Here is a 19,822-nt window from a genome sequence, read left to right as displayed (position 1 = left end):
CGAGTGGTGAGGGAAAGTCGATTGATTTCACCTTGATTTCTATTGCAGCTCCATTTGCAATTTCCGTCGCCTTAGTTCGATAGGACGTTGATATTATGTCTTAAAACTATTCACAAAAGAGTTGTCTTATGTAATTTTAAGGGAATCATGGGGAAATTTGGACCGGACATTTTTATCGAAAATTTCAACAATCATCTTGCAAAGTTCTTTGTCATACTGGTCATGTGTAACATAACCACCTGCACCTTTTTTTTAAAAAAAAAAGGTCCCAGCAATATATCTGAAGTATTTTTTTTAAATGGTCCAATAAACCAAATTTCCGCTTTTTGCTTTTTGGGAGTTGAAAATTTGGTATATTGAACTTTAAAAAAAACTCCAGATATGAAACACAGTAGTTTTAAAAATCTTTTTTAAAAACAAAACATGGATTTCAAATGGGTAGCAGCGGTATATGAAGCAAGCTTTTTTTATTTTTTAAAGGCAGGTAATAAAAGTTATTTCACTTTTATGTAAGGTACGCACTTCGGAAGAAACCGGTCAAGAAAAATTTCAGAGCGGCAGCGCTAGGGACCATCCACAAACCACGTGGACACTTTAGGGGGTATTGCGATTGTCCACGATCCATACAAAAAAGTTTTTTTTGTATGGACAATTGTCCACGAAGGGGGGGGGGTAAGAGATTCCCAAAAAAGTGTCCACGTGGTTTATGGATGGTCCCCTAGCGAAAGCATGCCAGAGAGGGTGAGAAAAGCCCCAAGAAAACGATCCTTCTCTTTTTGCCTGCCATTCGTAAAACTGTTTCTTGACCCCCTTTCTTTCGAAGAGCATTCCGGCCCTTAGCAATTAAAGTTTGCAGCCTGTTGGCTTGTTGGGAGCTCGGAAGAAACGTAAAACTCCAATCACGTTATATGCTAGCAGAGCTGGTTCTGTCATAATCCTCAGAAAAATCAAATAATTTGGATCGGAGTAATTTTGACATATTGTGAAAACAGCGAGGAAAACAGACAAAAATAAAAACATACGACTACGCTCCGAGATTTGGTTTATTCGTTGGGAGCACCATGCTAAGAATGCCCTGGGCACTATTTGCCATGGTTATAGCGCCACAACTCGCTCATTCTTCACTGGTAAACAGCATTCCATTTTTTTCAGTTCGCTTTTACACACTTGTATGGTATTTTTTAGTTCAAGTATGATTATACACACTTTCGTGTAATCATACGTACTTGAACTGAAAAATCCAATACAAGTGTGTAAAAATGAACTGAACAGTGTGTAATGTTGATTATCAGTGATAGCTTTGAATTGAAAAGAAAAAAAATATAACTATACAATAATAAAAAATCACTGGTCAAGTTTTACTACTATTTCAAACAGTTTTTGCTAACTTTTGCGATAAAATTACATATATATTTTTGTGTTCCCAGAAAATATTTTTTTTATATGGTTAGCCAAAACGCTTAACCATAGACTAATAAAAGACTACACAGTGGACTCTGAACCATGACTCAACCTTTTTATGACCCCTCGGCAGGACCGGTTCACTGTCAAAAATGACGGATCGATATGTCATCAACTGGCAGCTCTGACTTTGACATGACATTTCGCGCAATGTTATTGTTTATGTTTTTGTTTTGATTCAAACGGAACAAGTTCGGATGAGGACGATGATTACTAGAGTGAACCATCGTCCGGGGGGAATCTCGAGGGTGGTCGAATTTCTAGCGATTCACATTCCGCGTGTCTGCTGAAAGATGGACGCGCCTCGCTAGAAGGTCATTCCGGGATTTTGCAACAAGCAGCTCCCGATCGATTTCGGACTTTCAGTCGTATCCTCCCAGAAAACGAGCACGTGAACACCGTCGGGTTTGCCAAGCGGGCCGCCTCCGGTTAATACCGCTGGGGCAAAACCGACTTCCTCCAACCCGGAATCTTCGCCCTGCGAGGCTAGAAAGTTCTTGGAGACGCTATCTAGACCTCGACGTACTGCACCTACTTTAAAAACCTCAACACGGCCAAGATCTTTGCCCCTAGCTTTTCCCTTAACCGCCAACTTGGCATTCCCAATCCCAGCGATAACGTCATCAAATAAAAATTTGTCCCCGAACCAATTTTACCGACAAAGAGTACGACCTCCCCTGGCACCGATATGGGCGAGCTGTACGCGGGGGCAACAACTGGAACTGGCAACGAGGAAGACGATCAACCTTCCGCTCAGATTGTCAGCAAGCAGGGACAGGGCATGCGCATCCTTGAAGTTACCAGCGGAGTTCAGCACAGTTTGTTCCATGAGTAGAAGGACTCTCACAAAAGAGGGCCCGGAACCAAAACCCGCCGAAACAAAAACGCGGATACTTTGTATCATGTACTTGAGGGTTTATTTATGAAAGTTATTAAAATAATTCACATAGTTCTTCTTGACAACTCCTCGTCCTTCTGGATGGTTTTTTTCAGCTCCAGAATGGCCTTTTTCAGCAGCTCCTTCTCATAGGCGTTCACCTTGGGTTGACCAATTTTCTTCTCGAGATTGTGTTACCTAGCAGCAGCGGCATGGAGAAGTAAATGTCCTCGAAAATATCCGAGCGTACGTACGCACACTCGATCACGTTCTTTTCGTCATTCATGGCACGGTCCAGGGCGAGGGCAAAACGGGCCTGGCGTAGGCCATCGAGAACGTGGCCGAACCGGCATCGGCCTCCTGAATGTGTTCCGTCAGGGCGGCAATCTTATCCTGGGGAAGCTCTGGGATGCACTGGGATGATAGTGTCGCCGGAGTGACCACTAGTAAATCCCGCTCTTTCACCAAACAAATATTGCTGCACAGCTGATTGATTTCTTCGGAGGCTGCTACCTTGATTGCAAAGCAAAACAAAAATAAACAAGATGCGCGCGTAAATCAGCACAAAACGAAATCGAAAAAGTCAGCGCTGCCAGGTCGATCTGTCATACGAGGGGCTAGCCGATGCGGTTCACCGTGGTACCCGCGGTTCACAGCTTATGAGTCATACTTTTTTGAAAATTTTGTTCGGAGTGTTTAGTCTTTAATTAGTCTATGGCTTAACCCTCTACTGCCCAATTTTTTTTTTGAAAATATTTATTTTTCCCGTGTTCAGGAGGTCATTTTGAGCAGCTTTTGTTCTAGGAAAAACTTTACTTTTCTTGTTTTATGTTTTTCTTGTTTCATTTATAGTATTTTAATTTGCATTTATCTTATTTAGTTTATGTTTGTATTTGGTAGTATTTGGCCTACTCTACCACCTAATATAATTACATTTCGCCTATCTAATTTTTTCATGTTTTTACAGTCACTTTATCAATTTTTTGCATGTTTTTCACATTTTCTGCTATAGAATCGCACCATCATCATTTAAATTGCAAAAAAATGCATAGAGGCATAGTCTGGGACACTACAAAAATTACTGCATACTTCTTTTTATTGAAAATATAGGAAATGTTAGTAAAAAACACTGCCAAAGTTGACCCCTAAAAAAATGAAATTTTTTAAAACATTGGCAAAGTCACATAAAACAAATTTAACTTCCAACCCTGAAATTTTCTAAAATTTGAAGAGTTCTTCTTTCCAATGCTTTTTAAAGATCAAAAATCGGTTGGAAAATTGATTTTTGGCGATTTTTTAGATCGAAGCCCGTCTAAAGGCGGGGTTAGGTTGTAGAGGGTTAATTTAAAACCTTTGCTTGTTCAAAATGGTTTACGTTTGTTAAAAAAGTCAAAGCAAAAAAAACGGAAAACCATAAAAAATACTACATTACTACTACATGACTGTTTGTACGCAAAGGATTTTTAAATCAATTTAAAAATAAACAAAATTTATTGATTATTGGGTCGCATCATCATCCTCTATGTTGAATCCTGGCCATTACCCTTACCCACTAACAAAATCCCAAGTAGAAGTAGTTTTCCGGCACACGTGGGGGTGTGGATATCGTATAGAACCCACCCTTGGTAGCAACCTGTGCTAACTAACATTCCCGTCCCAATCCCCCGAGATCTACAAACTGACATGGCGGGCGCCGTTGGTGGCCAATGACTGTTACCTTTTTGATTCAGATCTAGTTTTAATGATCTTGATGTTTTATCTTTTCAACGCATTCATACATGCTGTTGATAAGGGAAACACCATTAGATCGTTCAAGCGTATGGTCGGTTGTATTGATAGGATATTACGGTCCTGTTCAGCAACGGAGAAGGACAACCATGGGTGGTCTCTCATGCTCATGCTCATGCTCAAAGGATTTTTAAATCAATTTAAAAAATAACTTCGCGGTCCTTCTTGATAGCTCGCAGCAATTTTTTTGCATTAAAATGAAAAAAAGTGATTAGAAATTCTGGAGTTTTTTTTTAAATGTCCAATAGAGCTATCTAAGCCTGATCTCACACACACTAACACACCATTTGTTTTGCTGGCCGGTACAAAATTTAACCTCACTTTTTTTCGTCTACCTACATGCAATGTGCATGCAATACATGCGCACGTAGATTACTCTATAAACCAAATTTCCAGTTTTTGCTTTTTGGGTGTTTTTGAAACCGCCTTGAGTCAGGGTATTAAAAAAACACCTAAAAAGCAAAAACTGAAAATTTGGTTTCAAAAACAAACTCCAGAACGAGCTCCAGAATTGTTTTAAATCGTTGTACATAAAAATTGACATAGGGCTTTAGGGTCCTATTTTCGTGAAGTCAATAAAATTTAAAATATGTTTAAACGTGATTTAAAAAAAAATCCAGCCCTGCTTCGCAGTCGGTAAAAACGGACCATCACATTTTTGACGTTTCTCTGCTTCGATCTGTTTACCTTGCGCATTCGGTCGAGCGCAAAATTTCAATCGTTTCGTGATCGAACCGCCCAAATTTTTTCACTCTGAATACTTGAAAATGAATTCAGAGGAAATCTGTAAAATGTGTGTAACTTTGGTAAGCATCAAAGGATTTTTTTCAATAAACGCTTCATTTTGTTTCTAGTTGCCAAACGGCGCCGTCCAAGTACTGCTGTCCTCGCTGTAATGTTCTCTACTGCTCACTGGCCTGTTACAAATCCAGCCAACATCTGCAGTGTTCCGAGAGTTTCTACAAGGAAAATGTGATCCAGGAGATGACCATGGTCCGGGACGAGCAGCAGGCCCAGCAGTCGTCCAATAAAATGCTGGAAATTCTAAGTAATTTAGAGCAGAATGATTTGTCCATCGACGAAGGTACGGAAGCCGGCTATGAAGAGGACGAGCACGAGGACCGATTTGAGGAGATTGATTCGGATGACGCGGAGGACGTGCCAGATTTGAGCGAGAGGCTTGGGAAGGTAAATTTGGACGATCCTGATGCCGTGTGGGAGCGGTTGACGGAGGAAGAGCGCAAGGACTTTCAAAATTTGCTTGAAAACGGGGATGTTGGAAGAATTTTGCCGGAGGTGGATCCATGGTGGAATGGGGAATTTAAAGTTGAGCTTGTTCAGGCCGCTGAGAGTAAGGTTTTATCAAAGGGTGAATCGCATCTGCTCGAAACGTGTCCTTCGGTGAAACGAGTCATCCGGAGCTTCTCGGAACTGTCCAGCAAACCACCTTCGCCATTGATGAGGTACAACGTGACCAACATTCTGGCCGCGTATGCTTTCGTGTTTCGTTATTTTAACGGAGATTTTACTGGGAATGCTCCCGAGGTGGTGAACACGTTGATATCCATCGCTGGCAACTTTAAGCAGAATTCCAACTACGATTCGCAGTCGTTGGCCGTGGAATCGGTTTGTCACGAGTGTCGCCAGGAGCGGCTGCCTGCGGACAAGGAAACGAGTCGGTTGCTCACGCAAGACGTTGAAAAGCTACTCACAGGGCCGGAACAGTGCGGACAAAAGTACCGGAAGCACTTCCTGCTGGCGGCCCTTTCCGATGTGCACAGGTTGATTGTCCTCACAAAGGGCTACGATGGCGAAAAGGCCAAAGCGTCAAGGGACTCGGATGGTGGAGAGTTCAGTAGTAAGTTTAACGATGACGTTGGTGAACTTAAATACCTAGACCCAGTTAAGGTTCGAGGCTATTTAAAGAAGATTGAATTTATGCTCTCGTACGCCAAAGATCACATTTGAGCCAAATAAGAAATAAAGTTGGTATTACGTTAAGTTCTCTGTTTTTGTTGGCCACGTGATAATCACAGATCAAACCTGGTTCTCATATTCCAATAAGAAAGCTATGTTTAAATTTGTCTAGACAAGTTATGCTGCGAACATGTCCCTTATGTTTAGGGTAGTAATGGTGATCAGCCAACATAACATGACACCAACACCACAACTCCAGCTGTTAAAGGACCAAACGCGGATGCTTTCTTCAGAAAGTGGTGAAAACTCGAGGTGTTTGTCGCAGCCTAAAGCATTATTTGTAAGCATCATGTCGTTAAGTCAACTTCCAAACGAGTTGCTCGAACAAGTGTTGAGTCCTTTGCCATGGTACTGTCTTCTGGAAAAGTCGTTAGTGAGCAAAAAGTGGTTCTCGATAATCAGCGAATGGCTGAAACGCCACCACGGATCGGAACTGATTCTGGCGTCGTGCAGAGAGTCCGGAACCAGACGAATCAGGTGCACTCTGAAGCTCAGCAAACCAGTGGCCGTCGATATGATGTTTGATCAATGTTCGCGACTAACGAGGCTTCGGATAACGAACATTCTGCACCAGGAAATCGCAACATTGCTAACCGACTTTCGCCATCAACTGGTAGAACTGGAACATCTCGAGGTAGAAATCTTCCCCGGCGATATGAGCGTCGGAACGGGACCGGTGTACGTTTCGCTGCCCAGTTTGAGGGTATTTCGCTTTGCGGCCTACCGAAAGCAGCGAGACTTCCTTTGGCGATTGGCCTGGATGTACGTTATCAAGGCGCCCAAGCTGGAAAAGAAACAAATCGTCGAGTGCAGCTACAAAAAGCTGATTTTTCTCTTCGTGGACGAACCGATTCGTGATCGTGGATTGTTGACAAAACTTTACAGCAATTGTATCATCATGGTGAACTATCTGCTGATTGTGTTTCTGTTTTTGATTTGGCAGTAATGTCGGGGACTTTTTGATGTTTTTCTAGTCATGATTCATTGCTAACGAATAAAACGAGGAGCAACACTTTTCACAGCTTGTTTCATAAGTTTTACCTCACATATTTTAGGATAATTTAATTTATAAGTTACATCGTATTGTGTTTGGAAAAAGACCATTATAATCAAAATTTATTAAATAAATTGAATTGTGCTGTACATTAAAAAATTACTACAGTCTGTTTGATATTAATTGATGACCGCCTTACTTTAAGTTTTTTTTTTTTATTATTTTTCGTTCATAATTAAGAATTTTAGAATTAAAAGTTATTTTTAACTTAAAAGTTATTTTAGACCATAAAAAACTTAGAATTTCGAGGATTTAAGAGTTTCAAAATAAAAAATACAATCTTCACATTAAATTTTCTTTAACATTTTTTATTTAAATCTTCCAATTTAAATTTTTCCTTAGAGATGGAGCCACCCGTTGCCGTCGTTTCAGGGCTACTTGCAAAGATGGTTTCCGATGTTGATATATATCACACATTTATTTTATATTTATATACTTGTGTTGATAGAAATCACAGCTTTTATAATATGTAAAATTGCAAGATATTGAAATTTTTTATTTGAATCTCAATATTCTTGTTCGTAAAATCTGTTAGGAACAGGTTTAAAACCGTTTGATAATGCGGAGGAACAGTTCGTTTTATTTGTAACTTTTTCTAGATTGTTTAATACTTCCAGACTCCAGTTATGTGTAGCCAGTTTAGTAATGCTATCAGAATCTCTGATTTCAATTCAAGTGGTATACTAACCATTCTGAATTGTCAAAAAATCCATAGAGTCTCGATCAATCAATAATGAAATGATATCGGACAAAATTCGTTAATCTGTTGAACTAACGGTTTTTGGATTATGGTTGTATCGACCATTGTTGCGAATCGAGGATCTACTGGAGTTTTGACGATCAAATAGAGCCTAACATTTCAAAAGGACACACAGGTGTGAACAGGATTGTGTCTCTTTCACTCAAATGATAGTTTACATAAGGTATGATAGGGATACACTCTTGTTTGCAAAGCTTGTGTGCCCTAATGAAATGGAAGGCACAAAATATGAACGTTTCATTAATGTTTATTGTTTTTGGAAGCAGCAAGACAGGTTTAAAAAATAGGTAAAGGAATGTTTGGCTTTGTAATTCAAATTTCGGGGATTTGAGATTCAACTTACTTTCAGACAGTTTGGTTGAGGTTGTTGATTCAAGTTAGTTAGTTTTCTGAAATGAATAATTGGACATAAATGATTAGTTAAATTAAAGCTAGTTGCAATGTACGACAAGACTACTGACAGACGCGACAGAACGAAGCCCTGAAAAATTGCATTTTGAAAAATTGAATTTTACAAGCAGTTTCAAAAGGGTATTGCAATCAAAAAGTACTTTTGAAAAAAAGTTGCATAAAAATGGCTTTAACTTGAAAACGGTGCAATTTATCCAAATTTCACTAAAGTACTTTTTGATTGCAAATTCAATTTTACATCGAAAAATGAAATTAAAAAATTTAGCGACTAATATTTCGATTTTTTGAAAAACATTGTATTGATTCAAAAAATCATAACTCGGTCAAAGATTTTTTGCCCATCCTGGAAATTTCTGAAAAGTTGGCATTTGATGTCCTCAAAACATATCAAAAAATAAAAAAAAATTAAAAAAGTTTTTTTTTTTTGCAAATCAAGTTTTAGTGACAAAAAGTGAGATTAAAAATCACAAAAAAAAAATTTTACCGTGTATCATTTTTTTCAGTGTAGTCCATATTCATACCTACAACTTTGCCGAAGACACCAAATTGATCAAAAAATTCCTTCAAAAGATACAGATTTTTGTAATTTCACGTATCATTTTTGTATGGACAGCTGCCAAATTTGTATGGAAAATTATATGGACAAACTAATGATGCAAAATGGCTTATTTGGGCATACCGAAGGCACCAAAAAAGTTTCAGCCGGATTAAAAAATACAGAAAAAATCGAATGACCGAAATCTCAGAGAATTGCTCCTTGGGAATCTTTTTTTTTAGAAAATTAGTTTTTTTTTTGCTCAAGAGGTTCTATCTTTTTAGAATTTAAGGTTTTTAATGTTGATTTTATAAATTAAAAGAATTATAATTTTCTTGTTTAGGATTATTTTTTATTCAAGATGGCGGCCAAAATGACGGTGATAAAATATTGAATAAAATGCATTTTTTTTATTTAATTGGCATTCAACCATTCATATTGGACTAAAATTGGGTCGTAGAATTTGAATATCAAATTCGAATAAAGAATATAAAAAAATACAAAAAAAATGTTTTTCTTCCTGATTTGATTATCCTAAGTCCCATACAAACCTTCGGATAATCGAGTCTGGACTGTATATTTATTTTTTTATTTTCCGATTTCATATTTTTTAAATATTTTCTAACTTTTAACATCAGTTTTGATTTGTGCGATCCAATTTTGGTCAAATTTGAACAGTTGATTGTCTAATAAAATACAAAAAAGCATTTTTTTTTTTCAATATATCACTACCGTCATTTTGGCCGCCATGTTGGATTTAAAAATTCTAAATCAATTTAGCGGAGTTTAGGGGTCATACTTAAGCTCAACAAAAAAAATATGAAAATTTATTTAATTGATTCGATTATAAACGATGTTTTGATTATCCGAAGTGAAATTTTTCTGAGGCCTTTGGATAATCGAGTCTGGACTGTATTTGGATATTTCAGAAAACTTGTTTGCAGTTCTTTAACTCCAGTCGGCAAGGAAATTTCTTTTTTGTTCTAAACAGTTCAAACAAGGCAACGCCACCGAGCTTTGTTTAAAGTTCAAATATGTACCTTGTATATTATCAAACTCATCTTTCTCTCTTCCTCACCGTGTAATGTGTTTTTTTTTTTTAAATTTATACATTTTACTTTTTTTATGCATAGCATGTCGCTTCCATATTTTACTGCTTTTTCGTCATTCCTTGCATGTTGTGTGGAAAGGTATCATCTCTCGATCTAAGTTTGTTTCATTCGAACTAAAAAAAAAAAACGTTTAAGGATTCGCGCCGACACACGCTAGTACACTAGTACAATTTGCCTTTTTTTCGGGGTCGCTGCTGCAGTGTAGTAATACCTTTTTTTACGAGGGTTGTGTGTGCACTTCACTTTGTATTTTTCCGCGAAGAAAAGTACGGCGAGCTCACAACAAAAGCGCTTCAATATGAAGATACTGGGAATCTTTTTTTGCTACGATAGGGTTCTCACTTTTGTTTCAGTGTACTACTGGCAAATACAGGATGGTCATGTATTAAATGTTAGATTTGCGTGTCTTGATTTTCGAATGTTTTTTTTTAGGTAAACTTGGCAACAAAGAGTTAAAAAGTGAAAGACCGTTCTACAGAGTGAAATGAGAGGAAAGATGTTTTAAGCTTGTTTTTTTTTTTTGTTTGTTGTTTTTGCAAATACGCATTAGTTTCATTCAGTTGGTTTATATGAATGTGTTTAAGTTTAACAGAGTAACAGAATCAACACGTAATGATTAAATAGGCAATCATAGATAGTAAGCTAACGGAGTTTTAAGAATATAATAACCATAAACGACAAACAATAAAAAAGGCTAAATGCTATCGTCAAGAGAAATTGTGCTAGAGTTGAATATGAGATTAGATGTGCTGCCTCTTCTGTACAGCAGAATAGTTTTGTTTAGAATAGACTTATAGTGTGTTACTAAAATGAAATTGGAATATCTTCAACAACTGGAAGCAACTTATTTTAACAGCATTGCCTTAAGTTTGCTTTATACAACAGAAGAATAGACTTTTGGCACCCAAAATATTCGTGTAAAATTTCTCTTCGCTCACTAATGACACTGGATGAGTATTTTTCTCGCTTGAAAATGTAAGAAATAGAAATATGCCAAACGTTTTGTTGTAAATATTCAAAAATATCCTCCAGCGAGCCTTCGTCTGGTGATTAAAACACGGAACGTACCGACCAAAGTGGGTAGCGGAGTTAACAATTATCCAAAAACAAGAGAAGAACAAACCTGTTGTCGCGCTCTTTACATCTTCGGGAACATGGCCAGAATGGCGGCGCAAATCTTCTGCGGGTTGGTTTCATCCGGGTACATCTGCATCACGGCTTGCACCTGGTCCTCGGGGAAGATGCTGGCTAGATGGTAGTGCAAACGGCGCCGCTGGTCCTGGAGCTGTTGATGGGCCTGCTGCTGCTGTTGTGAGGTTGTTGGCTGCTGCTGCTGGGGTGGACCGATGACGCCGGAACTGGCCGAGTTCTGCGGCGGTGGCCACAGGTTGATATGTGGTTCCGATGACGACGCTGGTGGCGGTCCGGTATGCCAGGGACGGGACGGATCTGGCGCCGATGCGATGCGAGTCACGTTCTGCAAAAAGGAAATTTGGTTAGTTCATGTACTCTTGCTAATGCGAGTCAGTCAACCCACCTGGTGAAGTTCCCACTGCGCCGCCGCCGGATTGGGTCGGGCTCCACCGCTCAGCGAAGGGGCCAACGGTCGATGCGGGGACAGCTGGACGGCCGAGTGGTGCTGAGGTGTCTGCTGCTGGTGGCCAACGTTGCGCTGCATCTGGTAGATTCGAGGATCACATCCGGCAGGGTTGAGTGTTAACTGGCGCTGCAGCTTTCGGTGCAGATTCACGGTCGGATCCAGGCCCGGCTCACACGACTCCGACTTTTGCTGCTGGGATTGTGCTTGCTGTTGCTGCTGCTGCTGCTGCCGATTCCACAGTGATGCACTGTAACTATGCTGGAGCTGAGTGTACGTCTCCTTGGATATATTTTCTATGCTATGAGATTTGGGGAATATCTGCGAATCCACCAGGCTGTGGGGTGGCAACGAGAGAGGCGAAATGTCCCAGTTTGATCGATTCGGCGTTGGCATGTACGGATTCTGCTGCAGATGCTGATGCTGCTGCTGGTCACCCTGGCTCATGTTGAACATATTACCAACACTGGAGCTGCCCGTTTCCGGAGGTACGTTAGATCGTGTGCGACCTGCAAACAACAGAACATCACCCGTCAATAATCACCATCAACCCTTCAACCCCCAAAAAAACAAAAAAACTTACACAAAGGCTTCCTTTTCTCATTGATTGGACTAGTTTCGCTACTGCTGTTGGACAGAGGCACGCTCAACGACTTGCCCTGGATGGCGTTCCTTCCACCACTCGACGACGAACAACCCGCCACGTCCGCCGCACTCCTCGCCTGCAGATGTCGCGCCGCATACTCGGACAATCGCTCCGTGACCGACTTGTGCGGCATGCTGCCCCGCTCCGGGTGGTAAAACTTGCACTTGTTTCCGTAGGTGCACTTTTTCCCGTACGGACACGGTGGCGGGGGATCGCCCTTCCGAACCCGCAGGAAGTTGTCCAACGTCGGGCCGGACCGGCCGAGCGGATCGTCCGGCGGCATGAAGCGATCGTTCACGAACGAGTACATCAGCACTCGCTCTTCGACCACCTTCTTGAACTCGGAGCTCTCCTGCACCAAGTCGCGGTAGTTGTCATTCGAAACCACGATGCCGTCATTTTCTGCTGCTAGCTGAAAGGTGAAGGGAGAGCAAATGTACAGAATTAAACTTTTAGAACATTTACAATTCTACAGTTTGTCTTTCCAAATATTTGTAAGCATTTAGAATATGTTTTATGCAATTATTTTTCTCAATTCGGCATTGATAAGTTATTCATTAGCATATCATTTAAAATTTTAGAATATTTGGGACCATTCATAAACCACGTGGACACTTTTTTGGTAATCTCGAACCCCCCCCCCCTCGTGGACAATTGTCCATACAAAAAAAAATCTTTTTTGTATGGAGCATGGACAATCTCTATCCCCCCCTCTGAAGTGTCCACGTGGTTTATGGATGGTCCCTTTATGCAAAATAATATTTTTAATAATTTGATATTATATTTTTTATTTCAAAAATAAGGCCGATGCAAATATTTAAAAAAGTTTTTGTCCCTCGGCCCTGGCCGAGGTCAAGGGGAGGGGGGGGGGGGGGGCAACTCCGTTACGTAATAAAAGAACGCTCCCTTAAAGCTGAGTGTAAATTTGTGTTACATTCTGTGTCGAACAGGTAGGTAGAAGAAGGTTCAAGTAGAGCAGGGGTGCCCAACCTTTTGCCCCTGCGGGCCAGACCTGATTTTTTTGATGGAGTGGCGGGCCTGAACTAATGTTTGACAAAAGTTGAAAAAGAAGAAAATATTTTTTTCATAATATAATTTTGAAAAGGTTCTTTTAAAGTAAACAAATCAAACTAGTATTGCAAATAAGATTCTTGGTTTTAGGGGAAAAAAATATCTTTTAAAAAATGTGTATTATCATCATTGATTTTAAAAAAATATCAAAAATTCATTGGTCGTTGCAAATTTTTCAAAAGCTTAATTTCTCCAACACATTAATATATTTCAAAAATCAATGAGACATGATAAAATTTATTAAAACTAAATTTGGATCAAAATCACCTTACAAAAAAAAACACTTTTTACGTTGTTGTTCAAATTTATAACAAAATATTTCAAAATGGTTTTAAAAATGTTGAAAAGTGTATATTGAATAGTTTAAAACTCGTTACTTCTCAAATTTCAGTAAACTATTGAAATTTGTGAAAAAAATAATGTTTTGTTCCCTGATTTCTTGACTCATTTTGATATGTTTTTGTTCATAAATGAAACAAATATTTGCAGTGATCTTTCTTTTCAGAATGAATTATTTGCTTTTCAACAGTTGTTCTCAAAAATTCCAATAGTTTTTGCTTACTCATTTATTAACACTGGAACGCCCAACGCATGTCCAACTTACACTCACGCCCAAGCCTCCCAAAAAAGTTGGAACGGTAACTTCAGCACGCCTGTTCTCGGGCATAATTCAACCAATCGGGACGATTCTTGTTCCCAGTGATTTGTAAGAATGTCTAGATAATCCTAAAATTTTGCAGAACTTGATTTGAACAAATCTGTAATTTCTGCGACCGAAAACATCGTTCCAACTTTTTTTAAACGACTGCCTCCGCGGAATTTTCGGCGAATTTTTTTTACACGCGAAAAAAAGTTGGAACGATGTTTTTGATCGCAAAAATTACAGATTTGATCAAATTAAGTTCTGCAAAGTTCTAGAATCATCTAGACATCCTAACAAATCACTGGAAAGAAGAATCATCTTGATTGGTTGAGTTAGGCCCGAGAACCAGCGAGTTGAAGTTACCGTTCCAACTTTTTTGGAGCCTTGGGCGTTGGAATGTTAAAAAATAAATTTGAATCATGTTCTTCAAAACAGAAAAGCATCAATTTGTAGTAAAGAGAGTAAAAACTGAAAGAAGTTTAAATTTAGTGTCTTTTTATGCATTTTTTGACAAAAAATCTATATTTCAACGAATTGGATAATTTAGTTTCCTGTGCCATTTTTCAGTTTAATGTTTTATATAAAAATGATAAGAATTAATTTCAATTATAAAGAATGTTAGATTTTGAAAAACAAAAGAAAAAATTCAAATAAATGTTGGAACAGCAACATTTTATTGCAAAAGCAAAAAAAAAAAAAAACAAACAGAATGTTTCTTATTTAATTTTAGTTACAACAGTTTTTTTTTAAATTTATACACTCGTTTTATTAGTTGAATATTTCATGAACAGCCTTGAGTTGAGGGCCGGTCATAGAACTATTTTGAGAAGCCGTCGCGGGCCGGATGAAATGGCTTTACGGGCCGGATCCGGCCGGGTCGCACGCCCCCTTCAAAATTGGTCTGAAAAATCATGGGGCAAAAAAAATTGTTTCCTAAAAAAAACAACCTAAAATGCATTTTTCTGCATTGTTTGGGCATGTTTAAAAATGTTTCGAATTTTCATGAAATTCCAATGTACAGCACCGCAAAAAATACAATTTTCTTCAATACTTAGATATTTTGGAAACTAATGGTGGCAAAACAACTGGACAGGTGTATAATGCATTTTAAACACTTTTTTCATTAAAATGTTGAAACCATGGCTCGTAATTTCAATTTTTATACTTTTTTTTTGCCTCCCTCGACTTTGGTCAGAGTCGAGGGACATACCTAAACTTTAAAAAATATTTGCAACGGCCTAAATGTAGACTAGCATGAAACAAAAAAGCAGTAAACATGTTGTAAGCCATAAGTTTTTAAAAGAAAAATAGAATGTTTTTAAAAGAAAAATAGAATATTTCGAAAGAAATTCAGTAGAGGGGACATCCATAAAGTACGTGAATACTTTAGGAGGGTTTAGATCTTCGAAAAAAATATATGGACAGCCCCAAGGCTAAAGAAACAGAAAGAACTCAGAATAAGGTTGTCAGATCTCCAAAATTATTGGTCTATCGGATATGCATTGGATCCGGACAACATTTTTTCACAATATCGGAGATCTGGCTTCGAAAAAGTGTATAGTAGATACTTAAGTTCTCATGAGCAAGTGTTCGCGCAATCGGCCGATTTAAAAAAATTAAAAAGTAGGTATAAACATTTAAATTGGTTTTTGAAAATGTTGATGTTAAGAGCACTTTTGAAAAGACAGTTTCAGTAAATGATTTTTGTATTTTTTTAGGTGAGTTGCTCCATCCTGCATTTTTCGTGAGCCTTTTTGTAACATGTTAGGCTATTTTCACAAAAATTTTGAACGAAAAAAAAATCGTGGGCTCACCTTAAAATTTGACTTTTAAACTTAAAAATCTAAATATCTCATAAAAGTGGAGTATTTTTTTGTTTCAGTGTATTTTTTCGGAAAGCCCGTCAAATTTCCTACAAGTTTTCGATACGATGCAACGGCTTCGAGATACAGCAATATTTATATTACGAAATACGAAAATATTTAAAACATTTACGCCCTTCTCAAATGTCATTATCGAGTGCTACTGGCTCCATATACACAAAAATGGCTTATATAAGCGTAGGATGACATATCTACAAAGTTTCATTGAAATTGGAAAGGGTCGAGAAAAAAGCACCTAAAAAAATCCTGTTTTGGGCTGGAATTGCTAAATCGCAAAAAGTTTTTTTTAGCGATTTTTTTTTGTCAAATCTTACATTTTTTCAAAAGTTACAATTGTATATTGTTTTTTTTTTTTTTAATGACTTTTGAGCTTTTCTTTATATACTTCATTCTACTCTTTTTTCATCACTTTAATTTTTTTATGCTCAAGTAGACGATAAAAATCTCTTCTTCTTATGATGTCATAAAAATAGCTTTTAACCAAAATGTCTTTTCCTTAATAGTAGTTTATGCAACAAGTTGAAAAAAGACTATTTTTTAAGCACGAGTCATACATTTATAAATACGACGAGTGCTAAAAAAAATCAAGTTTTGCAACGAGTTCCATACATTTTTTTTTTTTGAATTTCTGAAAACACCCGTTGAGTGAAATTATAAGTCAAATGTTTATGTAATTTGTCAATAAATCGTTTATATAAAAAAAAGCATAACTTTTCAAAACAAGTGCTGAAAAGTGTTGCTATCCGATTCTGTTATTTATGACAACTTTGAAGAAAGCCAATAAGGCCTTGAACAATTCTAAGAGCACGTGTTTCTGGGGACCTCAAACTTCATTTTATCTCTAATGTTTTTTTTTAATGTTGCTGGCGCCTACCTTTAAAATATACCGATCGTCGTAGCACACCATCCGCTTTCCACCAACCAACCGGGACGGGGTAAACACCAACATGCGCTCCTTTTCCAGCTCGTTCAGTATTTCACCATCCTTGACCGGATTGTCCGGGCGCGCACTTTCCTTCCGCCACTTGGGCACAAACACGGTGATATCCTTGTGGCCACGATTCTTAAACCAATCCACACAAAGGCGTATGCCTCGACACGAAAACACTTCCTTGTTGCCGTGACTCATGGCCACGTTGCTACCGTCTATCACTATTGGACGTAGAGATTCTTCACTGGCACTGACACTCGACCCGCTTCCCGGTCCCGGTGGTACTAGCAACAGTCCCGGCGCCCCGTACTCGGTTGATGCCGCTAGTAGCGAGTCACCGCCATCACCGGCAATGAACTCGCCGGTCGTTCCTTTCACACCGGGCTGCGAGCCGAGCTTGATCAACTCGGCCAGCAGTTCGTTCTGGGCCGGGTTTGGGCCCAACCGCTGGAGAGCGGCCTGGACGAGCCGCTCGGTGTATCCCAGCTTAAGGGCAAACTCCACCCGTTGCGTGTAGCCGGGTGATCTGTCCTGATGGAATGACTGGTCTGCTGTTGCGGTATGGCTGCTGACGTACTCGGCAAATTCCTGACCCAGGGTGTCACTGGTGGTCCGGGACACCTGCTGATGGGACAGATCGTCCCCATCGCAGTCGCTGTCATAGCTGGAATCTTCGGCTTCGGTCACACATAGCGAGTCCAGGTATTGCTGTGTAAGGGAGGGAGAGAGGAGAGCAAAAACGACTCATTAGATCTATGAACAACAAGAGTGCAATCACACAAAACAATTCGAGATATTTTACGTAGGTCGGTCATACGAACGATAACATCTTCTCCCACTTAACGGCGTCATTCTAGCGCGCACGCGGGTGCAGCGCAATTAAGACCCCAGTATAAAGAGATAATTTAAATATGAAAACAAACACACTTTCAGGCGGATGTTTGCGCTTCTGGGGTGGCTTCTCAGCGATTGAAGAAGCTGCAGCAGCAGTGTGACTATGACTGCGCGCAAACAAGATCCCGGCGAGCGAGGTGTGGTGTGTTATTGCGGTAATTTTGTATGATAAATCCGCGCGCGGATGGTTAGCAAGATAAAAAGCAAGTTCTTGGCGGGGATTGTACTCCGCGTTGACTTTGCTTTGGGCCAACATCAACAGTAAACCCGGGATAAGGGTAAATACACACATCTCGAGTGGCTGAGTACTGTTGGTGTTGTTGTCTTCCCGATCGACCTGACCAGGATGGAATGTGGGGTCCATTGGAGACAGAGTGTCAACGCTAATAAGCCAGTACGAAACCACTCAATCAATCAATCAACAACAAATCAACAATAATAGAGTGTCTCAGTAATGAAGTATTACTTACTTTACTTTCTGCTTTTTACGAAGTAATTTCCGAAGGTCGCAGGTATGTTATGTTAAGCTCTTCAAGATTCCATGCCTTGAATCCAGGGTGGCCACTCAAATCCAAATTTCGACTTCTCGACATTTTTTCAGCTTTGCTAGAGCCTCAAATAATAGATATTTTTTAACCCAAAGAATGACTAACATATATCAGCAAACTTTTTTGTTTAAAATAAATTCAAATTATTCAAAAATTCAAACTATGGACACTAACAATAAAAAGAGAAACTTAACACGAATTTTATTATTAAAAAATAAGGCACTAATTATTTTGGTTCAGACCGGAACAATAAGTCTTTTAAAAATACATTTAAACTACCATATATAAAAATTTCAAGGATTTTTTAGAAAATTGGCAAATCCATCTCTTAGTTTGAAAAAAGCGATGATTATTTTTAATCTTATTTTTTCAGAAGCATGATAAATAACTGGTTTTGCCTTCCTCACCTTACTGAGGAAAGGCTATAAAATCACTCGTGTGTGGTGGGATGTTGATCAAAAAAATTTGCACTGGGTTATCTCGGCACTGGCTGAACCGATTTGGACCGTATTGGTCTCATTCGATCCGTCTTGGGGTCCCATAAGTCGCTATTAAAAATTATAAAGTTTAGTAAAGTATTCAAAAGTTATGCTAAAAAACGATTCTAACAAAAGTCCGGAACATTGTAAAACGGGTGGTTTTTGTAAAAAAAAAAAAACCGTCATAATCAACCCTATCAAAAGTTATGTGCACTTAAGTGTTATTTATGAACTTTTCAGAGGCCGGATCTCATATATTTCGATGAAAATGTTGGCCGGATCTATCATGCGACCTGTCGATGGAGAGGTGACCAAAAGACCTTTCCAACGAGTTCAAAAGATTGAAGATCTGACAACCCTATCAAAAGTTATAAGCACTTAAGTGTTATTTATGAACTTTTCAGAGGTCGGATCTCATATATTTCGATGAAAATGTTGGCCGGATCTATCATGCGACCTGTCGATGGATACGTGATCAAAAGACCTTTCCAACGAATTCAAAAGAATGAAGATCTGACAAACCTATCAAAAGTTATAGGCACATAAGTGCCCTGAATTATGAAGATCTGACTACCCAATCTGATGGTATGAATGATGAATCAAGTTGATAGAACATTGAAAGGTCCGCCCTTTTGTATCTATTTTGGATAGCATTACCCTTTAAACGTAAGGAAGGCACCAACCACCTAAGGGTGGATTAAGTAACGTTTTATTCATTAAAAAAAATCGACAAATTAAATGTTTTTTTTTTAAGTTTTACTTTAAATCACAAAATTCAAAATTTGCAAAAAATCTTTAAGTACCCTATTTAATTAAAAATATAAAAATAAACGTTATACAATATCTTTCAAATAATTAACAAACAATTGGCCATGTTTTTTCAATTAAAATTAATTATTTTAGCAATAATTATCTTTTCGATTATTTAATACATTTAGGGTAGCCACTCAAATCCTTTTTCGAATTTCCGACTTTTCAAGAACCTCAAATAATAGGCATTTCTGACCCAAATATTTGAACAATTTTCCATATTTTTTCTTGTTTTATGTCTTTCTTGTTTCATGTTTAGGCCGATGCAAATATTTAAAAAAGTTTTTTTCCCTCAGCCCTGGGCGAGGTCAAGGGGGCAAAAATAAAAATATAAAAATTTAAATA

General features: G+C 38.5%; 2 protein-coding genes across 3 annotated transcripts in view; one reads left to right on the top strand and one right to left on the bottom strand.

Moving 5' to 3' along the window:
- The first annotated feature begins 4,788 nt into the window (after positions 1-4,788).
- LOC6032221 (zinc finger HIT domain-containing protein 2) lies at positions 4,789-6,127 on the top strand. The gene is made up of 2 exons (XM_001842808.2): positions 4,789-4,919; positions 4,981-6,127. The coding sequence occupies exons 1-2, from the start codon at positions 4,894-4,896 to the stop codon at positions 6,092-6,094; spliced, it is 1,140 nt and encodes a 379-aa protein (XP_001842860.2). The 5' UTR covers positions 4,789-4,893; the 3' UTR covers positions 6,095-6,127.
- A 3,752-nt stretch (positions 6,128-9,879) lies between these two features.
- The window catches only part of LOC6032219 (probable ribonuclease ZC3H12B), a 28,297-nt gene continuing 18,354 nt past the window's right edge, over positions 9,880-19,822 (bottom strand). For both annotated transcript variants that reach the window (XM_038261660.1, XM_038261661.1), the window contains exons 2-5: positions 16,690-17,454; positions 12,156-12,630; positions 11,513-12,081; positions 9,880-11,452 (exon numbers count right to left, since the gene is read on the bottom strand). In XM_038261660.1, the coding sequence (XP_038117588.1) occupies positions 11,114-11,452; positions 11,513-12,081; positions 12,156-12,630; positions 16,690-17,454 (2,148 nt within the window). In that variant the 3' untranslated portion in view covers positions 9,880-11,113. The remainder of the gene's footprint in view (positions 11,453-11,512; positions 12,082-12,155; positions 12,631-16,689; positions 17,455-19,822) is intronic.

The sequence above is a fragment of the Culex quinquefasciatus genome, chromosome 3 (assembly GCF_015732765.1).
Source record: "Culex quinquefasciatus strain JHB chromosome 3, VPISU_Cqui_1.0_pri_paternal, whole genome shotgun sequence".
In the NCBI taxonomy this organism is placed as follows: domain Eukaryota; kingdom Metazoa; phylum Arthropoda; class Insecta; order Diptera; family Culicidae; genus Culex; species Culex quinquefasciatus.
The sequence above is the reverse complement of the archived record's forward strand: the minus strand, read 5'-3'. Positions and strand labels throughout refer to the sequence as shown.